Source organism: Pseudophryne corroboree, chromosome 11 (assembly GCF_028390025.1).
Source record: "Pseudophryne corroboree isolate aPseCor3 chromosome 11, aPseCor3.hap2, whole genome shotgun sequence".
Lineage (NCBI taxonomy): Eukaryota > Metazoa > Chordata > Amphibia > Anura > Myobatrachidae > Pseudophryne > Pseudophryne corroboree.
In genome coordinates, this window is record NC_086454.1 from 84,489,455 (window position 1) to 84,509,303 (window position 19,849).

At 47.1% G+C, this 19,849-nt stretch overlaps 1 protein-coding gene across 6 annotated transcripts in view; it reads left to right on the forward strand.

Annotated features, from left to right (window-relative positions):
- The window catches only part of LOC134968915 (ovochymase-2-like), a 235,824-nt gene extending 218,786 nt beyond the window's left edge, over positions 1-17,038 (forward strand). For all 6 annotated transcript variants that reach the window (XM_063944490.1, XM_063944489.1, XM_063944493.1 and 3 more), the window contains one exon: positions 11,379-17,038. In XM_063944490.1, the coding sequence (XP_063800560.1) occupies positions 11,379-11,512 (134 nt within the window). In that variant the 3' untranslated portion in view covers positions 11,513-17,038. The remainder of the gene's footprint in view (positions 1-11,378) is intronic.
- Positions 17,039-19,849: the final 2,811 nt, after the last annotated feature.

Here is a 19,849-nt window from a genome sequence, read left to right on the forward strand (position 1 = left end):
GAGTGACTCCATCTTGAACTTGAACTTTTTTATGTAGAGGTTCAAGGACTTCAGATTTAGAATAGGCCTTACCGAGCCATCCGGCTTCGGTACCACAAATAGAGTGGAATAATACCCCTTTCCTTGTTGTAATAGGGGTACTTTGACTATCACCTGCTGAGCGTACAGCTTGTGAATGGCTTCCAACCCCCTCTCCCTTTCGGAAGAGACGGTTGGTAAGGCAGACTTCAGGAAACGATGAGGAGGATCCGTCTCTAATTCCAACCTGTACCCCTGAGATATTATCTGCAGGATCCAGGGGTCTACCTGCGAGTGAGCCCACTGCGCGCTGTAATTTTTGAGACGGCCCCCCACTGTCCCCGAGTCCGCTTGAGAGGCCCCAGCGTCATGCTGAGGTTTTTGCAGGAGCCGGGGAGGGCTTCTGTTCCTGGGAAGGAGCTGCCTGTTGGTGTCTCTTCCCTCTTCCTCTGCCTCGTGGCAGGTACGACAAGCCCTTTGCTCTCTTATTTTTGTAGGAGCGAAAAGGCTGCGGTTGAAAGGTCGGTGCCTTTCTCTGTTGGGGAGTGACTTGAGGTAAAAAAGTGGATTTCCCGGCAGTAGCCGTGGCCACCAAGTCTGATAGACCAACTCCAAATAACTCCTCCCCTTTATACGGCAAAACCTCCATGTGACGTTTTGAATCCGCATCGCCTGTCCACTGTCGTGTCCATAAGGCTCTTCTGGCTGAAATGGACATAGCACTCACCCGAGATGCCAGTGTGCAAATATCCCTCTGTGCATCACGCATATAGATAAATGCATCCTTTATTTGTTCTAACGACAGTAAAACATTGTCCCTATCTAGGGTATCAATATTTTCAATCAGGGATTCTGACCAAACTACTCCAGCACTGCACATCCAGGCAGTTGCTATAGCTGGTCGTAGTATAACACCTGCATGTGTGTATATATTCTTTTGAATAACTTCCATCTTTCTATCTGATGGATCCTTAAGTGCGGCCGTCTCAGGAGAGGGTAACGCCACTTGTTTGGATAAGCGTGTGAGCGCCTTGTCCACCTTAGGGGATGTTTCCCAGCGCGCCCTAACCTCTGGCGGGAAAGGGTATAATGCCAATAACTTTTTTGAAATTATCAACTTTTTATCAGGAGCAACCCACGCTTCATCACACACGTCATTTAATTCTTCTGATTCAGGAAAAACTGTTTGTAGTTTTTTCACACCATACATAATACCCTGTTTTACGGTATCTGTAGTATCAGCTAAATGTAACGTCTCCTTCATTGCCAAAATCATATAACGTGTGGCCCTACTGGAAAATACGTTTGAATTTCTACCGTCGTCACTGGAATCAGTGCCCGTGTCTGGGTCTGTGTCGACCGACTGAGGCAAAGGGCGTTTTACAGCCCCTGACGGTGTTTGAGGCGCCTGGACAGGCATTAATTGATTGTCCGGCCGCCTCATGTCCTCAACTGACTGTTTAAGGGAAGATAAACCATCACGTAATTCCACAAATAAAGGCATCCATTCTGGTGTCGACCCCCTGGGGGGTGACATCTGCATATTTGGCAATTGCTCCGCCTCCACACCAATATCGTCCTCATACATGTCGACACCACGTACCGACACACACCGCAAACTCACAGGGAATGCTCTAATGAAGACAGGACCCACTAGCCCTTTTGGGGAGACAGAGGGAGAGTCTGCCAGCACACACCACAAAGCGCTATATATACAAGGGATATCCTTATATTAAGTGCTCCCTTATAGCTGCTTTAATATATATATATATATAGCCATTAATGTGCCCCCCCTCTCTGTTTTACCCTGTTTCTGTAGTGCAGTGCAGGGGAGAGACCTGGGAGCCGTTCTGACCAGCGGAGCTGTGACAGAAAATGGCGCCGTGTGCTGAGGAGATAGGCCCCGCCCCTTTTTCGGCGGGTTCTTCTCCCGCTATTTTTCCAGTCAGGCAGGGGTTAAATATCTCCATATAGCCCCTATGGGCTATATGTGAGGTATTTTTAGCCTTGTATAAGGTTTATATTTGCCTCTCAGAGCGCCCCCCCCCAGCGCTCTGCACCCTCAGTGACTGCCCAGTGAAGTGTGCTGAGAGGAAAATGGCGCACAGCTGCAGTGCTGTGCGCTACCTTATGAAGACTGAGGAGTCTTCAGCCGCCGGTTTCCGGACCTCTTCACGCTTCAGCATCTGCAAGGGGGTCGGCGGCGCGGCTCCGGGACCGGACTCCACGGCTGGGCCTGTGTTCGATCCCTCTGGAGCTAATGGTGTCCAGTAGCCAAGCAGCAAATCCACTCTGCATGCAGGTGAGTTTACTACTTTCCCCCTAAGTCCCACGTTGCAGTGATCCTGTTGCCAGCAGGACTCACTGTAAAGAAAAAAAACCTAAACTAAACTTTCTCTAAGCAGCTCTTTAGGAGAGCCACCTAGATTGCACCCTTCTCGTTCGGGCACAAAATCTAACTGGAGTCTGGAGGAGGGTCATAGGGGGAGGAGCCAGTGCACACCACCTGACCTAGTAAAGCTTTACTTTTTTGTGCCCTGTCTCCTGCGGAGCCGCTATTCCCCATGGTCCTTTCAGGAACCCCAGCATCCACTTAGGACGATAGAGAAATATTGAGTATATGTGGTTTTAAATGTGATTTTATGGTTGATCTTAATTGTTTAATAAATACTCTTTGTTATTGGACAGCGCTTTCATAATTTATTCACTATCCCTATAACGCTGACACTATACTATACTATAACGCTGACCCTATCCCAATAACGCTGACACTATACTATACTATAACACTGACCCTATCCCTATAACGCTGACCCTATCCCTATAACGCTGACACTATACTATACTATAACGCTGACCCTATCCCTATAACACTGACCCTATCCCAATAACGCTGACACTATACTATACTATAACGCTGACCCTATCCCTATAACGCTGACATTATGCATATAACACTGACCCTGTACCTATAACGCTGACACTATTCTATACTATATCGCTGACCCTATCCCTGTAACGCTGACCCTATCCCTATAACACTGACCCTATCCCTATAACGCTGACCCTATCCCTATAACGCTGACCCTATCCCTATAACGCTGACCTTATACTATACTATAACGCTGACCCTATCCCTGTAACGCTGACCCTATCCCTATAACACTGACACTATCCCTATAAAACTGACACTATCCCTATAACACTGACCCTATCCCTATAACGCTGACCCTATCCCTATAACGCTGACACTATACTATACTATAACGCTGACACTATACTATACTATAACGCTGACACTATACTATACTATAACGCTGACCCTATCCCTGTAACGCTGACCTTATACTATACCATAACGCTGACCCTATCCCTGTAACGCTGACCCTATCCCTGTAACGCTGACCCTATCCCTGTAACGCTGACCCTATCCCTATAACACTGACCCTATCCCTATAACACTGACCCTATCCCTATAACGCTGACACTATACTATACTATAACGCTGACCCTATCCCTATAACGCTGACCTTATACTATACTATAACGCTGACCCTATCCCTGTAACGCTGACCCTATCCCTATAACACTGACCCTATCCCTATAACGCTGACACTATACTATACTATAACGCTGACCCTATCCCTGTAACGCTGACCCTATAACACTGACCCTATCCCTATAACACTGACCCTATCCCTATAACGCTGACACTATACTATACTATAACGCTGACCCTATCCCTATAACACTGACCCTATCCCAATAACGCTGACACTATACTATACTATAACGCTGGCCCTATCCCAATAATGCTGACACTATACTATACTATGACACTGACCCTATCCCTGTAACGCTGACCCTATCCCTATAACACTGACCCTATCCCAATAACGCTGACACTATACTATACTATAACGCTGACCCTATCCCTATAACGCTGACCCTATACTATACTATAACACTGACCCTATCCCAATAACGCTGACACTATACTATACTATAACGCTGACCCTATCCCTATAACGCTGACCCTATACTATACTATAACACTGACCCTATCCCTATAACGCTGACCCTATCCCTGTTACGCTGACCCTATCCCTGTAACGCTGACCCTATCCCTGTAACGCTGACCCTATCCCTATATCGCTGACCCTATCCCTATATCGCTGACCCTATCCCTATACCACTGACCCTATCCCTATACCGCTGACCTTATCCCATACTATATTGCTGACCCTATCCCTATAACGCTGTCCCTATCCCTGTAACACTGACCCTGTCTCTGTAACTCTGGCCCTATAACACTGACCCTGTCCCTGTAACACTGACCCTATACTATAACACTGACCGTCCCCCTGTAACTCTGACCCAGTTCCTATAACGCTGACCCTATACTTATAACGCTGACCCTGTACTATAACACTGACCCTCCCCCTGTAACTCTGACCCAGTCCCTATAACTCTGACCCTATACCGCTGACCCTATCTCAATAACGCTGACCCTATCCCTATAACTCTGACACTATCCCTGCAACACTGACCCTATCCCTGTAACGCTGACACTATACTATACTATAATGCTGACCCTATCCCTGTAACGCTGACCTTATGCTATACTATAACGCTGACACTATCCCTGTAACGCTGACCCTATCCCTATAACACTGACTCTATCCCTATAACACTGACCCTATCCCTATAACACTGACCCTATCCCTATAACACTGACCCTATCCCTATAACACTGACCCTATCCCTATACTATAACGCTGACCCTATCCCTGTAACGCTGACCTTATACTATACTATAACGCTGACCCTATCCCTATAACGCTGACCCTATCCCTATAACGCTGACACTATCCCTATAACGCTGACACTATACTATAACGCTGACCCTATCCCTATAACGCTGACCCTATCCCTATAACGCTGACACTATACTATAACGCTGACCCTATCCCTATAATGCTGACCTTATACTATACTATAACGCTGACACTATCCATGTAACGCTGACCCTATCCCTATAACACTGACCCTATCCCTATAACGCTGACCCTATCCCAATAACGCTGACACTATACTATACTATGACACTGACCCTATCTCTATAATTCTGACACTATCCCTATAACACTGACCCTATCCCTATAACACTGACCCTATCCCTGTAACGCTGACCCTATCCCTATATCGCTGACCTTATCCCTATAACGCTGACACTATACTATACTATAATGCTGACCCTGGCCCTATAACGCTGTCCCTATCCCTGTAACACTGACCCTGTCCCTGTAACTCTGACCCTATAACGCTGTCCCTGACCCTATAACACTGACCCTATACTATAACTCTGACCCTATAACGCTGACTCTGGCCCTATAACGTTGACCCTATCCCTGTAATGCGGACCCTATCCCTGTAACACTAACCCTGTACTATAACACTGACCGTCCCCCTGTAACTCTGACCCAGTTCCTATAACGCTGACCCTGTACTATAACGCTGACCCTGTACTATAATGCTGACACTATCCCAGTAAATCTGACACTATTCCTATAATGCTGACACTATCCCTGTAACTCTGACACTATCCCTGTAACACTGTCCCTGTTCCTATAATACTGTCAGCGCTCCCCCTAGGATGAGTGATAGTCAGCTTGGGCAGCAATAACATGTAATCACTCTGCACCCATCACTCAGTACCCACTTTGTTAATTTTCTTCAGCCCTGTCCTGCTCTCCCCACCCCAGCCACATGGACCCCATCCAAGACGCAGGCTGGCTTTTTTGGTTACCTTACATTCTGTGCTGCTGCCGCCACTGGTGATGAGGTCTCTGCAGCCGCCACCGATGGAGTCTCCGCTGCCGCCGCTGCTAGGGTCTCCGCTGCTGGGGTCTCCGGGTCTCTGCTGCACACAGCCTCCCTGCCAGCTGCGCATAATAACCCTGCGGTGGCCAGCAATAAAGCAATATCCAGGCCCGGCCCACGGTACTTCCCAACTGGCGCATGCGCAGTCCGCATAGTCTCAATAAAATAGTTGAAAAAACGGGAGTACAGGGCAGATTTGCGGGGCAGCGGGAGGTTGAGGTCAAAACCGGGAGCCTCCCGCTGAATGCGGGAGGGTAGGCAAGTCTGAGTAGCACTCTACGCTATACACAGCCCCTCCATCTTACACCCAGCAGCACATTACACTACATTTTACACAGCCCCCTCCCCCCATATTACACCCAGTATCACTATACACAGCCCCCCATATTACACCCAGCAGCACATTACACTACATTTTACACAGCCCCCTCCCCCCATATTACACCCAGTATCACTATACACAGCCCCCCCATATTACACCCAGCAGCACATTACACTACATTTTACACAGCCCCTCCCCCCCATATTACACCCAGTAGCACTATACACAGCCCCCTCCCCCCATATTACACCCAGTAGCACTATACACAGCCCCTCCATCTTACACCCAGCAGCACATTACACTACATTTTACACAGCCCCCTCCCCCCATATTACACCCAGCAGCACATTACACTACATTTTGCACAGCCCCCTCCCCCCATATTACACCCAGTAGCACTATACACAGCCCCTCCATCTTACACCCAGCAGCACATAACACTACATTTTACACAGCCCCCTCCCCCCCATATTACACCCAGCAGCATATAACACTACATTTTACACAGCCCCCTCCCCCCATATTACACCCAGTAGCACTATACACAGCCCCCCCATATTACACCCAGCAGCACATTACACTACATTTTACACAGCCCCCTCCCCCCCATATTACACCCAGTAGCACTATACACAGCCCCCCCATATTACACCCAGCAGCACATTACACTACATTTTACACAGCCCCCTCCCCCCATATTACACCCAGTAGCACTATACACAGCCCCCCCATATTACACCCAGCAGCACATTACACTACATTTTACACAGCCCCCTCCCCCCATATTACACCCAGTAGCACTATACACAGCCCCTCCATCTTACACCCAGCAGCACATTACACTACATTTTACACAGACCCCTCCCCCATATTACACCCAGTAGCACTATACACAGCCCCCCCCCCATATTACACCCAGCAGCACATTACACTACATTTTACACAGCCCCCTCCCCCCCATATTACAACCAGTAGCACTATACACAGCCCCCCCCCCCATATTACACCCAGCAGCACATTACACTACATTTTACACAGCCCCCTCCCCCCCATATTACACCCAGTAGCACTATACACAGCCCCCTCCCCCCATATTACACCCAGTAGCACTATACACAGCCCCCCATCTTACACCCAGCAGCACATTACACTACATTTTACACAGCCCCCTCCCCCCCATATTACACCCAGTAGCACTATACACAGCCACCCATAGTACACCCAGCAGCACATTACACTACATTTTACACAGCCCCCTCCCCCCCATATTACACCCAGTAGCACTATACACAGCCCCCTCCCCCCATATTACACCCAGTAGCACTATACACAGCCCCTCCATCTTACACCCAGCAGCACATTACACTACATTTTACACAGCCCCCTCCCCCCATATTACACCCAGCAGCACATTACACTACATTTTACACAGCCCCCTCCCCCCCCATATTACACCCAGTAGCACTATACACAGCCCCCCCCCATATTACACCCAGCAGCACATTACACTACATTTTACACAGCCCCTCCCCCCCATATTACACCCAGTAGCACTATACACAGCCCCCCCCCCATATTACACCCAGCAGCACATTACACTACATTTTACACAGCCCCCTCCCCCCCCATATTACACCCAGTAGCACTATACACAGCCCCCCACCTCCCATATAACCCCCAGTACAGACAGCACCCACCTGGCTTTTGTTGCTGCAGCTGCCTCCTGTGAAGAGCAGGGATCCCGCCCATGGACAGTGAGGTGGGGGGAGGCAGATCAGGGCAGGCACATGCAGGAACCAGGAGGAGGAAAGCTGGCCTGGCTTTTACATGCAGTGGGTGAGTGTGATGGGCGGGGCCAGCCACAGCGATGTAGAGCTACAGTATGAGCTTGGGTGAATAGGAAGCTGCTCTGCTCTCTTTAGTTCCCCGACACTGCTCCTGCCGCTCAGACTGCCCGGCTCCATACTGTACAAGACGGCCACCGCTACCCACAACCCCGCGGTGCGGTGGCCGGCCATGACCTTTCCCTTGCAGCCCACCCCCACGGAAGCGTCTAGTTCCCCTTCCGTAAATGTTAGCCGGTGACATCACAGACCATGTGACCAGACCATGTGATGGTCCGTTTTTCAACAGGGTAGCATCTAGTTTCCCTTCGTGGAGAGGACCTTTCCCATAAGACATGTCACAAACTATTTGGAATAGTAACCTGTGGCGAGCGAAGCGAGACACCGAGCCCGAAGCGTGGCGAGCGAAGCGAGCCCGCGAGGGTCCATTGGTGCATAGACAAAAACAAATAACCTATCTGAACAGCGGGGAACAAAACTTTACATAAACAGAAGAGGAAATAGATGGTTTATAATAAATCATCTAGTTCCTCTTCAGTTACTGAAACAGAGGGGGATCTAGTCTCCACTTTGATAGTGTTTAGTTCCCCTTCCGTAAAAACGTACATAAACAGAAGAGGAAATAGAAGGCTCATACTAAATAGTCTAGTTCCTCTTCAGTTACTAAAACAGAGGGGGATCTAGTCTCTACCCCACCCCCACCCCGCATTGCCGGACTCGCGCATGCGCAGTCCGGATTTTCAGGTAGCTCTTAAAAACCGTGAGGGCTGGCAATGTGTGCGGGGCAGCGGGAGGCTCATTGATATATCGGGAGCCGGTAGGCAAGCCTGATTTGTTGTGCTGCTGCGTAAACACTATTTGGGTATTTGCACCCAATACATATTCAATACATTGGATTTCTTTCCGCCTCAGGATACCTATTATTGTATCAAAATTATTCTTTACAAAATTTTAGACTAGTATAAAGTTAAATTATCGCTGCACTTATACACTGCTATGGCTGAAGTAACCACCTCACACAGGCATTTAAAAGGTAAAAAAGAAATAGATATTTATTAAATGTATACCATCACATTCATTTATTACAAAATATAATTTTTATAATGGCACATCTGGCAGTTAAAAAAGAGAGTCCAAAAAGATTCATTCAAAAATATTATATCTGGTTCACTACCTCAGAAGCATAATACTGATTATGAAGTGTTTCCACACAGTAGATGATTTAGTGCCGTTGATCCAGATATTTTAGGCAGATAGTTTAATATCTGTCTGGGAGCATTCAGCACGGTTCCGGTATGAATAATCGACAATGTTACGGTCGACAGTCATTAGGTTGACCCCTATTGGTCGACATTGACATGGTCGACATGGACAAATGGTTGACATGTGGCAGGTCGACGCATGAAAAGGTCGACATGGATTTTTGGACTGTTTTTTGTGTCATTTTTTCCGTAACATGACCAGGAACCCCAATTAGTGTACCGCATCCCCTTGCATGGCTCATTACCATTCCCAATCGTAGTCCACGTGGATGGTAAAGTATGAAGTTAAAAAATCTATTAATTTTTTTTTTAAAAGCCACGTCGACCATTTCATGTGCCGACCATTTTGACCATTTTCACGTGTCGACCATTTGTCCAGGTCGACCATATCAATGTCGACCATTAGTGGTCGACCTGATGAGTGTTGACCTTAACATTGTCGACCATCTGAACGGATACCATTTGGCACACAGCTGTTACATGTGCAGTACTCTTACCCTCCAGCCGGCATCAAAAATTGGGGAATACCGCAAATAATTGGTGCAGTCTCTTTGCGGTTCCTGACTGTATTTAGTGGGGGATCAGGTTCTTGCTTCATTGCAACTTTACTTTTAACAGTGGGGACAGCCGCCAGGTACACAGGGAGGCTTTGGGGGGTGGGGGTGGGGGGTTAGTTTACACTTCCCAGCGGCTGACCAATCAATAATGATCGGCAGCATAGCAAACACTGGGGGGAGGGTGCGGGGAGGCAGAGGGACCTTCCAGTCCCTCTGAGAGAAGCAGCGGAAGGAAGTTTCTCTAAAAACACAGTTTATCTGACTGGTCGCATCCTGAGCGACCAGGTCAGATAAAGCACTTGCTGGTCTGGTCGCATCTGATACGACTATGCCAGGCAAGTGGTTAAGGGTTATAGACTTACTGTGGCTCTGGTAATTGTATTTGATACACATCACCTGATAATCTATCTGAGATGCATTACCTGTACACCAAAAAATTTGACCTCAACCTTGGTCAAACCTACGTCAGTGTGTACACATTACAGTATATGGGTTGTTTTTTTTTCATATGTTCTGCTTGGATGTGTCTTTGCTTGAGACTATGACTTAGTTACTCACTATAATTTATACCTTTAAATTAAAGTTTTAATGACATTGGCAGGTTGAGTGCCCCAACAAAGAGAGTCCTTGTCTATTGGTGCTCTATAATCAGTGTCGGACTGGGGCATGAAGGTCCCACCGGGGGGGATGCCATGGTAGGGGCCCATGTTTAGGGTGTGGCCAATCTCCAGAGGGGGGGTGTCCAGCCTCCACAGATATTTAGCTAACCATTAGAGAGTGCATGGCCTGGGCCCCTAGATATATTTATATAGTAATGCACTGTAGAAAATACAACATAGTCATGTGCAGTATAAGGTAACACATGTAATGTATAATTCAAGTGCACAATCTGGAACCTTGATCCTTAGAGGGGAAGGAGGGGGCCCCCAGGCAGTGGGGCCCACCGGTGGTTCCCCCTGTACCCCTGTGGGCCAGTCCAACACTGTCTATAATACTCCATTTTTACTCTCACGGGTGACCTCCACTATAGAATTTTAAAATACCCGTAAGGGCCATATGTCTCCTATAAGTGGAATTACCTACCTATAATAACACTACACGCCAGTGTCTTTACCAGTGCGGATGTTTCCCTCCCTCCGCTTTTTCTTGGCCTACCAGATGGCTAATGAATGTAAACCAGTCATAATCCCTGGAACAGATGGTAATGATATGTGGGAAGTTATTCTCACAATGCTGAAAAGAATACTTACTGTACCATTATAAATGTAAATCTCTGTGATGATGCAGTATGGAAATATAGTTGGTTGTAATAATATAACTTTAATAATGCATTAAGAATCATTTTAAATAAGCATGGATTTATTTATAACATGAATGTGAGTGTGTAATACGTAAAGCCAGTGTCCCTGCCCTATGTCCTATAGATAAACAAAAAATGTCACCTTTGCTCTAAGTCATTTGCAAACTGTTCTGCTGTAACTTTCCTCTGCAGCTGAACTCACAAAGGACGAGATTCCCATCACTATAACATCTGTGGGGCCTTCTCTTATCATAGAAGCCACCAAAGCTGATGCCCCTTCCGAGCTTCGAGTGTGGTTCACTTACACCTTCCACAGCCAGCATTAAGTCCCGGATGAAAAACCAGAGCTAAAAAAATTAAATGACCCTTGTAATTATTTTTATTTTTACATAAATATGTATAAATGTTCTTAAACACATGAAAATGTTTAAATATTTGAAATGTTCTGCCTTTAATATCATGAGGGTATCATTTTCCCGTTGTACCCCACGGCTCTTGAGTGATTTTCCAATAGAGATCCATTTAGGGAATGTTCAAAAAATTGAGGAGTGTGAAAGCAGAACTACAGATTTGTAGCTTTGAGCAGTGATTATGTAATAAACACAGACTTATCTATGATATGTATTGGTGTACTATTTTATGGTGAAAATACTAAATATCATTGCAAAGATAAATATCATCTTAACTACAGTGTGCAGTTTGTAGGTTATACAACTAAAAGTTCGTTTCAGAATGATTTCTTAAACCATGACCAGTATAAAGTCCTCAACCTGTTGTTATTATCAAATACTTACAATGTTGACAATATATTATTATGGAGATCTGGAAAATTGGTAACCATTTCACAAATGTTATGTACTGTACATGCAGTTGTGTATCAAGAGTACAGCAAGGATCCCTTTATAATATACCTTCATTCCTCCATCTACCCTCCACCCCTCCCCCCCATTCTTATTTTGATCTTCAATTCCCCCATTTATCCTTGTAAACCAGTGTTTCTCATGCTTGAGTACAGCTGGTTATTTCAAAATAATGGAGGTACTGATTAAGTCACCTACGCTCAAGTACGGTTATACTTAAAACCTGGACTGTTAGAGTGCCTTGAGGTTCGTGGTTGGGAACCCCTGTTCTAAACCCTTTATTCTCCCTACATTCCCCATCATATCCTCTCTCCCCCTTCATTGCCCCATCTAGCTTCCCCACCTTTTCATTGCCCCATCTAGCTTCTTCCTCCACCATATTGCCCCATTTAGCTTCTTCCCCCCTTCATTCTCCCATCTAGCTTCTCCGCTTTTTATTCCCATATTTATCTTATCTTCCCCTAATAAAGCCTCACGCCACCTTACATTACTCCAGCTAACCCCCCTTTATTTCCCTCATTAGCCTCTTCTGCCCTCATTCATTCCCCCATCTAGCTTCTTCCTCCTCTTCATTCTCTCATCTAGCTTCCGCATTGCTTCATTCCCCCATTGATCCTCTCCCCCCCCCCCTTCATCCCCTCATATAGTCTCTTTCCACCTTTAATTCCTCCATCTAGCATCTTCTGCCCCATCCATTCCCTCATATAGCTTCTCCCTGCCCCTTTATCCCCCCATCTATCCTCTCTCTCCCTTCATTGTCCTATCCAGCCTTTCATTTCCCCCTCATTCCCCATCTTGCCTCTTATTTTGCCTTTATTCCCCCATCTAGCCTCTCCCTTCCCCTTCAAGACCCCATCTAGCCTATACCCTCCCTTTCATTCCCCCATCTAGCCTATCCCCTCCCCTTCAATTCTTCATCTAGCCTATCTCGTTCATTCCCCTATCTAGCCTCTCCACCATTCCCCCATCTAGCCTTTCCTCTCTCCTTCATTATCCCATATATCTTCTCCACCCTTCATTCTCCCGTTTAGCCTTTCCTCTCTCCTTCATTATCTCATCTATCCTCTCCCCTTCATTCCCCCATCTAGCCGTTCCTCTCACCTTCATTATCCCATCTATCCTCTCCCCTTCATTCCACCATCTAGCCGTTCCTCTCACCTTCATTATCCCATCTATCCTCTCCCCTTCATTCCACCAACTAGCCTTTCCTCTCACCTTCATTATCCCATCTATCTTCTCCACCCTTCGTTCCCCCAACCAGACTCTCCACCCTTCATTCCCCCATCTAGCCTTTCCCATGGCAGCATGTGTGGGCACCATTAGTGTGAGGTTACTACATAAAAAAGAGAGAGCGATCCCATATGTAAGGAGAAGGCTGTTTGAAGTTGTGAAAAAGTAATTGGTCATGCAGACAATAAGAGTATAGGATAGTGTTGTAGCATTAAGTTCAGAATTATTATTCATTTAAAAACAAAATATATTTTGCAGTCACTGTTTCGCTGTTTAAAGTCTGACAGATATTTCTTCTAAAGTTTTTCTGATCTTAAGCTATTTTTCAAATTCTAATATTTGACCACATTATTCCAAAGTCAACCCCCGATTGCTTTTTACAGGAACCAGAGACAACCAGCAATTCTAACTGTATCTATCAGATATTCAACAGGGTGGAAAGGAAAATCTGGGCAGCCAGTAACTGATATTTGCAGTGTGTGCAGTCATCAACCAACAGTACCAATAGGCCCCGTCTGATTAATACTAAGTACAGCGGGACCCTTTAATTTGGTCTCTTAGATGGGAGATAAAATAGGACATAGCACATCTTGCCACTAAGGCCAAAGGAGCAGATCTGCTTGTGTATGGGAATTTGATGGCCAGCAAGTATTTTACCTAGTTATTTCAGCTTACCCTGTTCGAGGTGCAGTACAATCCTGTAGACCACCGTGGAAAACATAGTCTATTGTTGGGCAGAATGGTGGAAGATATATGGTCAACAGGGAAATATAAAAAGATTTAAGGTTATCCAGATGAGGGATAGGCAGTAAAAAGTCAACAGGTCAACACCCGATGGTTGATGGTCAAAATGTCCACAGTGTCAAAAGGTTGGCATGCAAACGGTCGACACAGAGTTCGGGAGAAGGCGGGGCACTAGGGGGATGGTTAGGCTGCCAGAGAGGGCAGCTAGAGTCAGGCACTTGGCAGAGGGATAGGGTTAGGCTGTGGAAGGGGAGGATTAGGGTAGGGCATCAGGGGGAGGTTTAGGGTTATGCACTAGGGGAGGTTAAGGATTAGGGTTAAAATAACAAATGTGTTGACCCTTTGACCCTGTCATGCATCTCGGATGCAGGATTTGAGGGGGCGCTGAGGAGTTACAGAGGAGCAGGGTTTTGTTTTTTACCGGCAGTGCTGTGCTGCTCCAGTGAGACAGCAGACGGCTCCCGGGCAGTGTCTCTGACCCACCTGTCTGCCCGCAGCTGGCTTTGACGCTGTGCGGGTGAGCTCCAGTACCTGGGATCTCTCCTACGCCAACCACTGTCTTGAACTCTCTTCTTTGCCATGCAGTGCTGCGACTAGCGTGCGGTGCACCCTGCAAGCTATAGAAGCGAGCTGTTGGTTCTGTGTTTTTCAGTAAGCTATGATCCCAGCTGCCTGCCCAGCACCAACCGATAATAAGCTGCCGACTACACACCATTGCGAGGACACACTGCCCAGGTTTTTGCTTGTTAACAGGTGCAGTCACTGATGATACAGAAATCAAAGTCTCACTTTGCTAGCTATCAACTTGACAGTGGAAACCAAAAGCCTGGACAACCGCCAGCTCTCACAGAGTATCACTACAGCACTACAGCAGCTTTGTGTTGAGTTTAAAGACCGACTTTATTATCGGCACCGTGCTCCCAGTTAGCAGTATCAACCTCCATTTTGCCTCCCAGATGAGGGGATTTGGTGTAGCTTATAGGGGGATGTAGTGTAGTGATGTAGTTTACCATATAGGGTATCTAGTGTAGTGTTGTAGTGCAGTATATAGGGGCATGTAATGCACCGATGTGGTGTAGCATATAAGGGGATGTAGTGTAGTGATGTAGTGTAGCATATAGGGTATGTAGTGCAGTGTATAGGGGCATGTAGTTCAGCGTGTGGGGGATGTAATATAGTGACATTTTTGATAAGCTGATTATTTTAGTCTGACATGGGGTTGGTTGGTTGGTTGGTTGATAGTGACGCAGGGGAGAGGTAGCGGGTGAGGAAGTGGGTGATAGGGAGAGATAGTGGGAGACAGAGAGGCAGAGGGTGAAGGGAATAGGCAGGAGTGACATGAGGATAGTGGATGACAAGGAGATAGTGGGTGGATGGGCAGTATGCGTGGGGCAGTTTGGGAGCGGGAGCGATCAGTGGAGCAGCAGACTCACACAGACATGTTGGGCTGCTGACACAGGTTGCTGTGCTGGTGCTGTGCCCCTGCTCCCATGCCCCCTTTTTGACCCATTGCTTTGTTCCCCCCTCTCTCTCTGCCCCCCGACCTTTCCGACCGCTCTCAGCTTTTGAGGGATCAAGCTCCAGAAAGCTTGCTAGTAGTTGAAGTTCATATGCTTCTCTGGATATGAAAATCATGGAAAATTGATACAGAGATTCGAGTTCAGAAACAGCCATCTAGTTAAGTGGCAACTTCAACTAGTGACTGTTTATAAGTAAAAGCTAGGGTAGCATATTCATGGTGTGCACTGGAGAGTTTCAACTGACTGTATAGAAGGAAACACCTTGTACAATAAGTGAACATTTCAGCCTCGGAGCCTCTCATTGATATCTGCAAGGCTGGGAAAGATTCAGGTCTCCGGCGGTGGCCTGGGTCCCGGTGTCCCCGCCACCTCTCTATTCAGAGAGTATACGGGGTGAGTCTGGTCACTGGGACTCCTGGTTGCTGGGTGCAGGGAGGGGTTGGACTGACTGCTCACTGCTGTTACTACGGATGCTGCCGTATGCCCCTTCTACCTGCTTATTGTGCACAGAATAAATAAAATTATAAAAAACATTTCCCTAAATTACGGGAAAAAATTATAAAAAACATTTCCCTAAATCATCGTGCCTTGCCCCCCCCCCCCCTGAATCCGCCACTACTAGACATGATGATGATACAGTAACCTGCCGAGCAGCATAAGCAGCACTTTGAATAAATGGTATTGTGTTCTCTTCACCTGTGTCAGAGGGAACACATTTGCTGCGTGGGGTTTGGTATGCTATCCCAGTCATCGGGATGTTGATGGTCACATGACCTACACCAGCAACCCGGCACTGAAGATCCTGTCAGTGGAGGGGATAAGTATTCTATTCCCCCCCCCCCCCCCCCCTTGTGTCTAACCCCCCTGACACCTGGGCCCTAACCCCAAAAGTCTCCCTGATACTTACCTTCGCGGCTGTGTCTTTCAAAATTATTGTTATATCCACCCCAATCATACAGGCTATTGTACTGTAATGTTATTACTGCCTGTAAATGACAGGAGGGCACTGGGAGGAGACCTATTATGAGATGCAAAGGCTTGCTAAATGATTATCTCTTCAAATTACAAATATTTTGATATATTCATATGTTAATATTTATAGTTGTAGAACAATTATTTTCTAGGCACATTTTAGTATTAATGGTTATGTTAGTAATGGGAAAAAGAGTAAATCAAATTAGCCCCTTACCGTTCAGATCATCTGATTTTCTGTGCAATATATTCAATGTATGACTCCTGTATTTTCTTTTCTTTAATGGTCTGCTCTCATAATCCGTAAAGGTCACACTCACTTTACAATGTTATAGCAGGGCACAGAACTGTAATGACTGTTTTATCGCTTGTTGCCTAAACCTGTTATAGCATGCCTCTGTTAGCCAAGTGTGTTAGCGCGGATATAATTATATACACAGTATTAAACATGGACATTTCATGTAATGTTTACCTAAACATATACATATATAGTAAAGTAAATAAAATCAATGAATTTCATAAATTATTTGTGCTTGTTTTTATGCCGACAGGTACAGAGAACTATTTGCGTTTACACCAATAAGTGGCATGGTGGGGGGGTCTACAAGCGCCCTCTGTGAGAATGTTTGAAGCTCTGCCCCCCTCCTCCCCCCACAATTGTAGCAGGCGAGATGGTACTACTGTATTATGCAGCCTTCAATCCTGCAATAATTATTCAGTTCCATTTTACAACATCTGTCATTTGCACAAGACCAACATAAATGAATCTAGTAACAAAGAAACATAGAATTTGACGGCAGATAAGAACCACTTGGCCCATCTAGTCTGCCCCTTAAGTAGTGTTATACCATGCCTGTCACTCACACCAGAGTAAGGCTGATGGGTAGTAATGGCATTACTAATACCCTGGAGGAAAAGTGGAGCGGCAGTGTGCATGGGAACACATGGAGAGGGACCCCGGTAACTCTCCTCACGGCTCTCTCCTCCTATGCACACTGGCTGCACTGGGTTTCACCACAAACGTGTAGGCCTTGCTGACACCACCAGGCGTACCTCTCACAGACAGAACTGGGGGGGAGAGGATACAGGGCACGGGCAGCCATCCAGAGATTACAATGATGACGATGGAGGCTGGTGAGTGACCAGCACTGGCGGGGGCAGATGCGTCGTACCCCAGGCCGACTACTGCCTGGGATTACCCGTGCACCCTGCTCCCCCTCCCCCCCCCCACCCAGTTACACTTTGCCAAGCATGAGGAGCCTGCTGGGGGACGGGCAGGGAGTACTACTGTTGTCGTTGCCAGCTCAGGTGGAATGAGGAGGTCCCAAGGTACAGAGCTGCTGCTGCTGGGGAGTTGGTGGTGGCGGCAACAGTGACTAGGACTGCCTCAAGGTAGAAGATCCGGCTCCTCCTCCTCCATGCTCTGCTTTCTATATTACTAGAAATGCCGGCGGCAGCTCAACTACTACACCCTTACAGCTGTTTCATACTACCCGGTTTTCACCAGATGGCAAAAAGCCGGATAAACTTTGTCCGGCTTTTTGCCATCCGGCAGGGTCTTTCACACACCATGGCTTTGAGCCGTGTTTAATGCAGTGCGCATGCGCAGCGGTGGCGGCTACAAAAAAGTGTGTGAAAGCTCCCATTCACACACATGGTTCTCTGTCTACAAAGACGACCCCGGCCCGACAGGCGGACCTTTCAGTGGATATTTCCGGCTGCAACCCGGCAGCCTGGCCGCTGCCTTGCTGTGTGAAAGGAGCAGTGTGTTTTCATATATCACTGAAAACACTGCAAGGCAAAAAGCCGATCAGCTTTTTGCTGGCCGGTGAAAACCGACTAGTGTAAAACAGCCCTTATGGTGTGGCGCCCCATTCTACGCTCTGGTCGAACGACCCTGGAGAGGGCCCTGAATACATATATATAAGTTCATAAGCTCCGCACTCATGCCATATACAGTAGTACTGGTTGCTGTAGTAGGAGATTGGACACCTCCACCAGACACAAAAAGCAGAATCAGGGGTGCACTCACCCAGTGGTGCCGAGAGAGGGGGGGAGAGGGTACAAATTACCCTGGCCCAGGTCTGATGGAGGGGCTCAGTGAGGTTCCAGTAGGGGCCCAGGCCCTCTCCCCCTTACCGGCAGCAGCAGCTGCAGAACTTCTCCTCAGCCCAGCACATGCTGCTGTGTACTGGGTTGCAGTGTGGCCATGGAGGTGCTTAAAATACTACTTTTTTCAGTATTTTTTTCTAAGTGTACATGACCACACCTCCTGTGATTAGGCCACTCCACTTGAAAAGTACCTGGGCCCAGCCCGGCTCTCGACTGCCCTTCACTCACCAGAAGATTGGCAGTTTATTCAAGTAAATAAGCAGAGAAGCATGTCGACGTTTCAGTCCCCACACTGACCTTTGTCAAGATAAGTTTAAAATTCTAAAATTATTTTAAACTTATCTTGACAAAGGTCCGTGTGGTGACCGAAACGTCGACATGCTTCTCTGCGTTTTTACTTGAATAATCTGCAAATCTTCTCAAGTCTGGTGAGTGCACCCCTTGTTTTTTGAATGCACATACAGCTATGGCCAAGCGTCTGCCCCGAGTCTTTTTCACAGACTGCATCTTATTCACATCCACTAATGTGTCATAAGTACAATGCACCTACACTACTGGCGCTGGTATTTCAGGTGTCACTTGGTGCGACTCAGTTGCTAATTTGGGTAATGTTGTGCGCCACATATTGTCATGCTCTGCAACTTTATATCATTTGCTTCGCAACAAAAGTACTTATCTAGTGCGCTGAGTACACCTCATGATGGACCTCATTCAGGCTGGATCACAAATCTCGATCCAATCGCAATAATTACAATGACGATGCGGGCGCATGCATAGGGCCCATCCTTGTGCATGCGCCCGCATTTACTGCCTATCAGGCAGAGGCGTTTGCGGGACAGCAGATGTGGCGACAGAGCTTTGCGGGGGTGGTGGCTTCTGAAAAGGGGTGTGGTGGCATTATTGGGTGGCTGCATGACGTCGCACGCAGCCCCTCCGATCAAAAAGATGGCGGTGGGCCTCCTTCCGTCGCAGCCAGGCTGCGCCGGCACAAGGCTTCCCTAATTTCTGCAACCGCACACTAATTGCGGTGCAATCGAAATTAGTGCGGGTCGCAGATGGGGTGCTGCGGTTAGCATGCTGTGTGGCCTTGCCCTACAATGGGCGGCCCCCAGCATGCATGGCAAAGGATTGTAATTTCTGCTACAAAGCAAAGAATAGGGTCCTACTGTATATACAGCTTTGTCTGTGGATACGATGCAAAAAAATCTGCAACATTCAGGAAAAA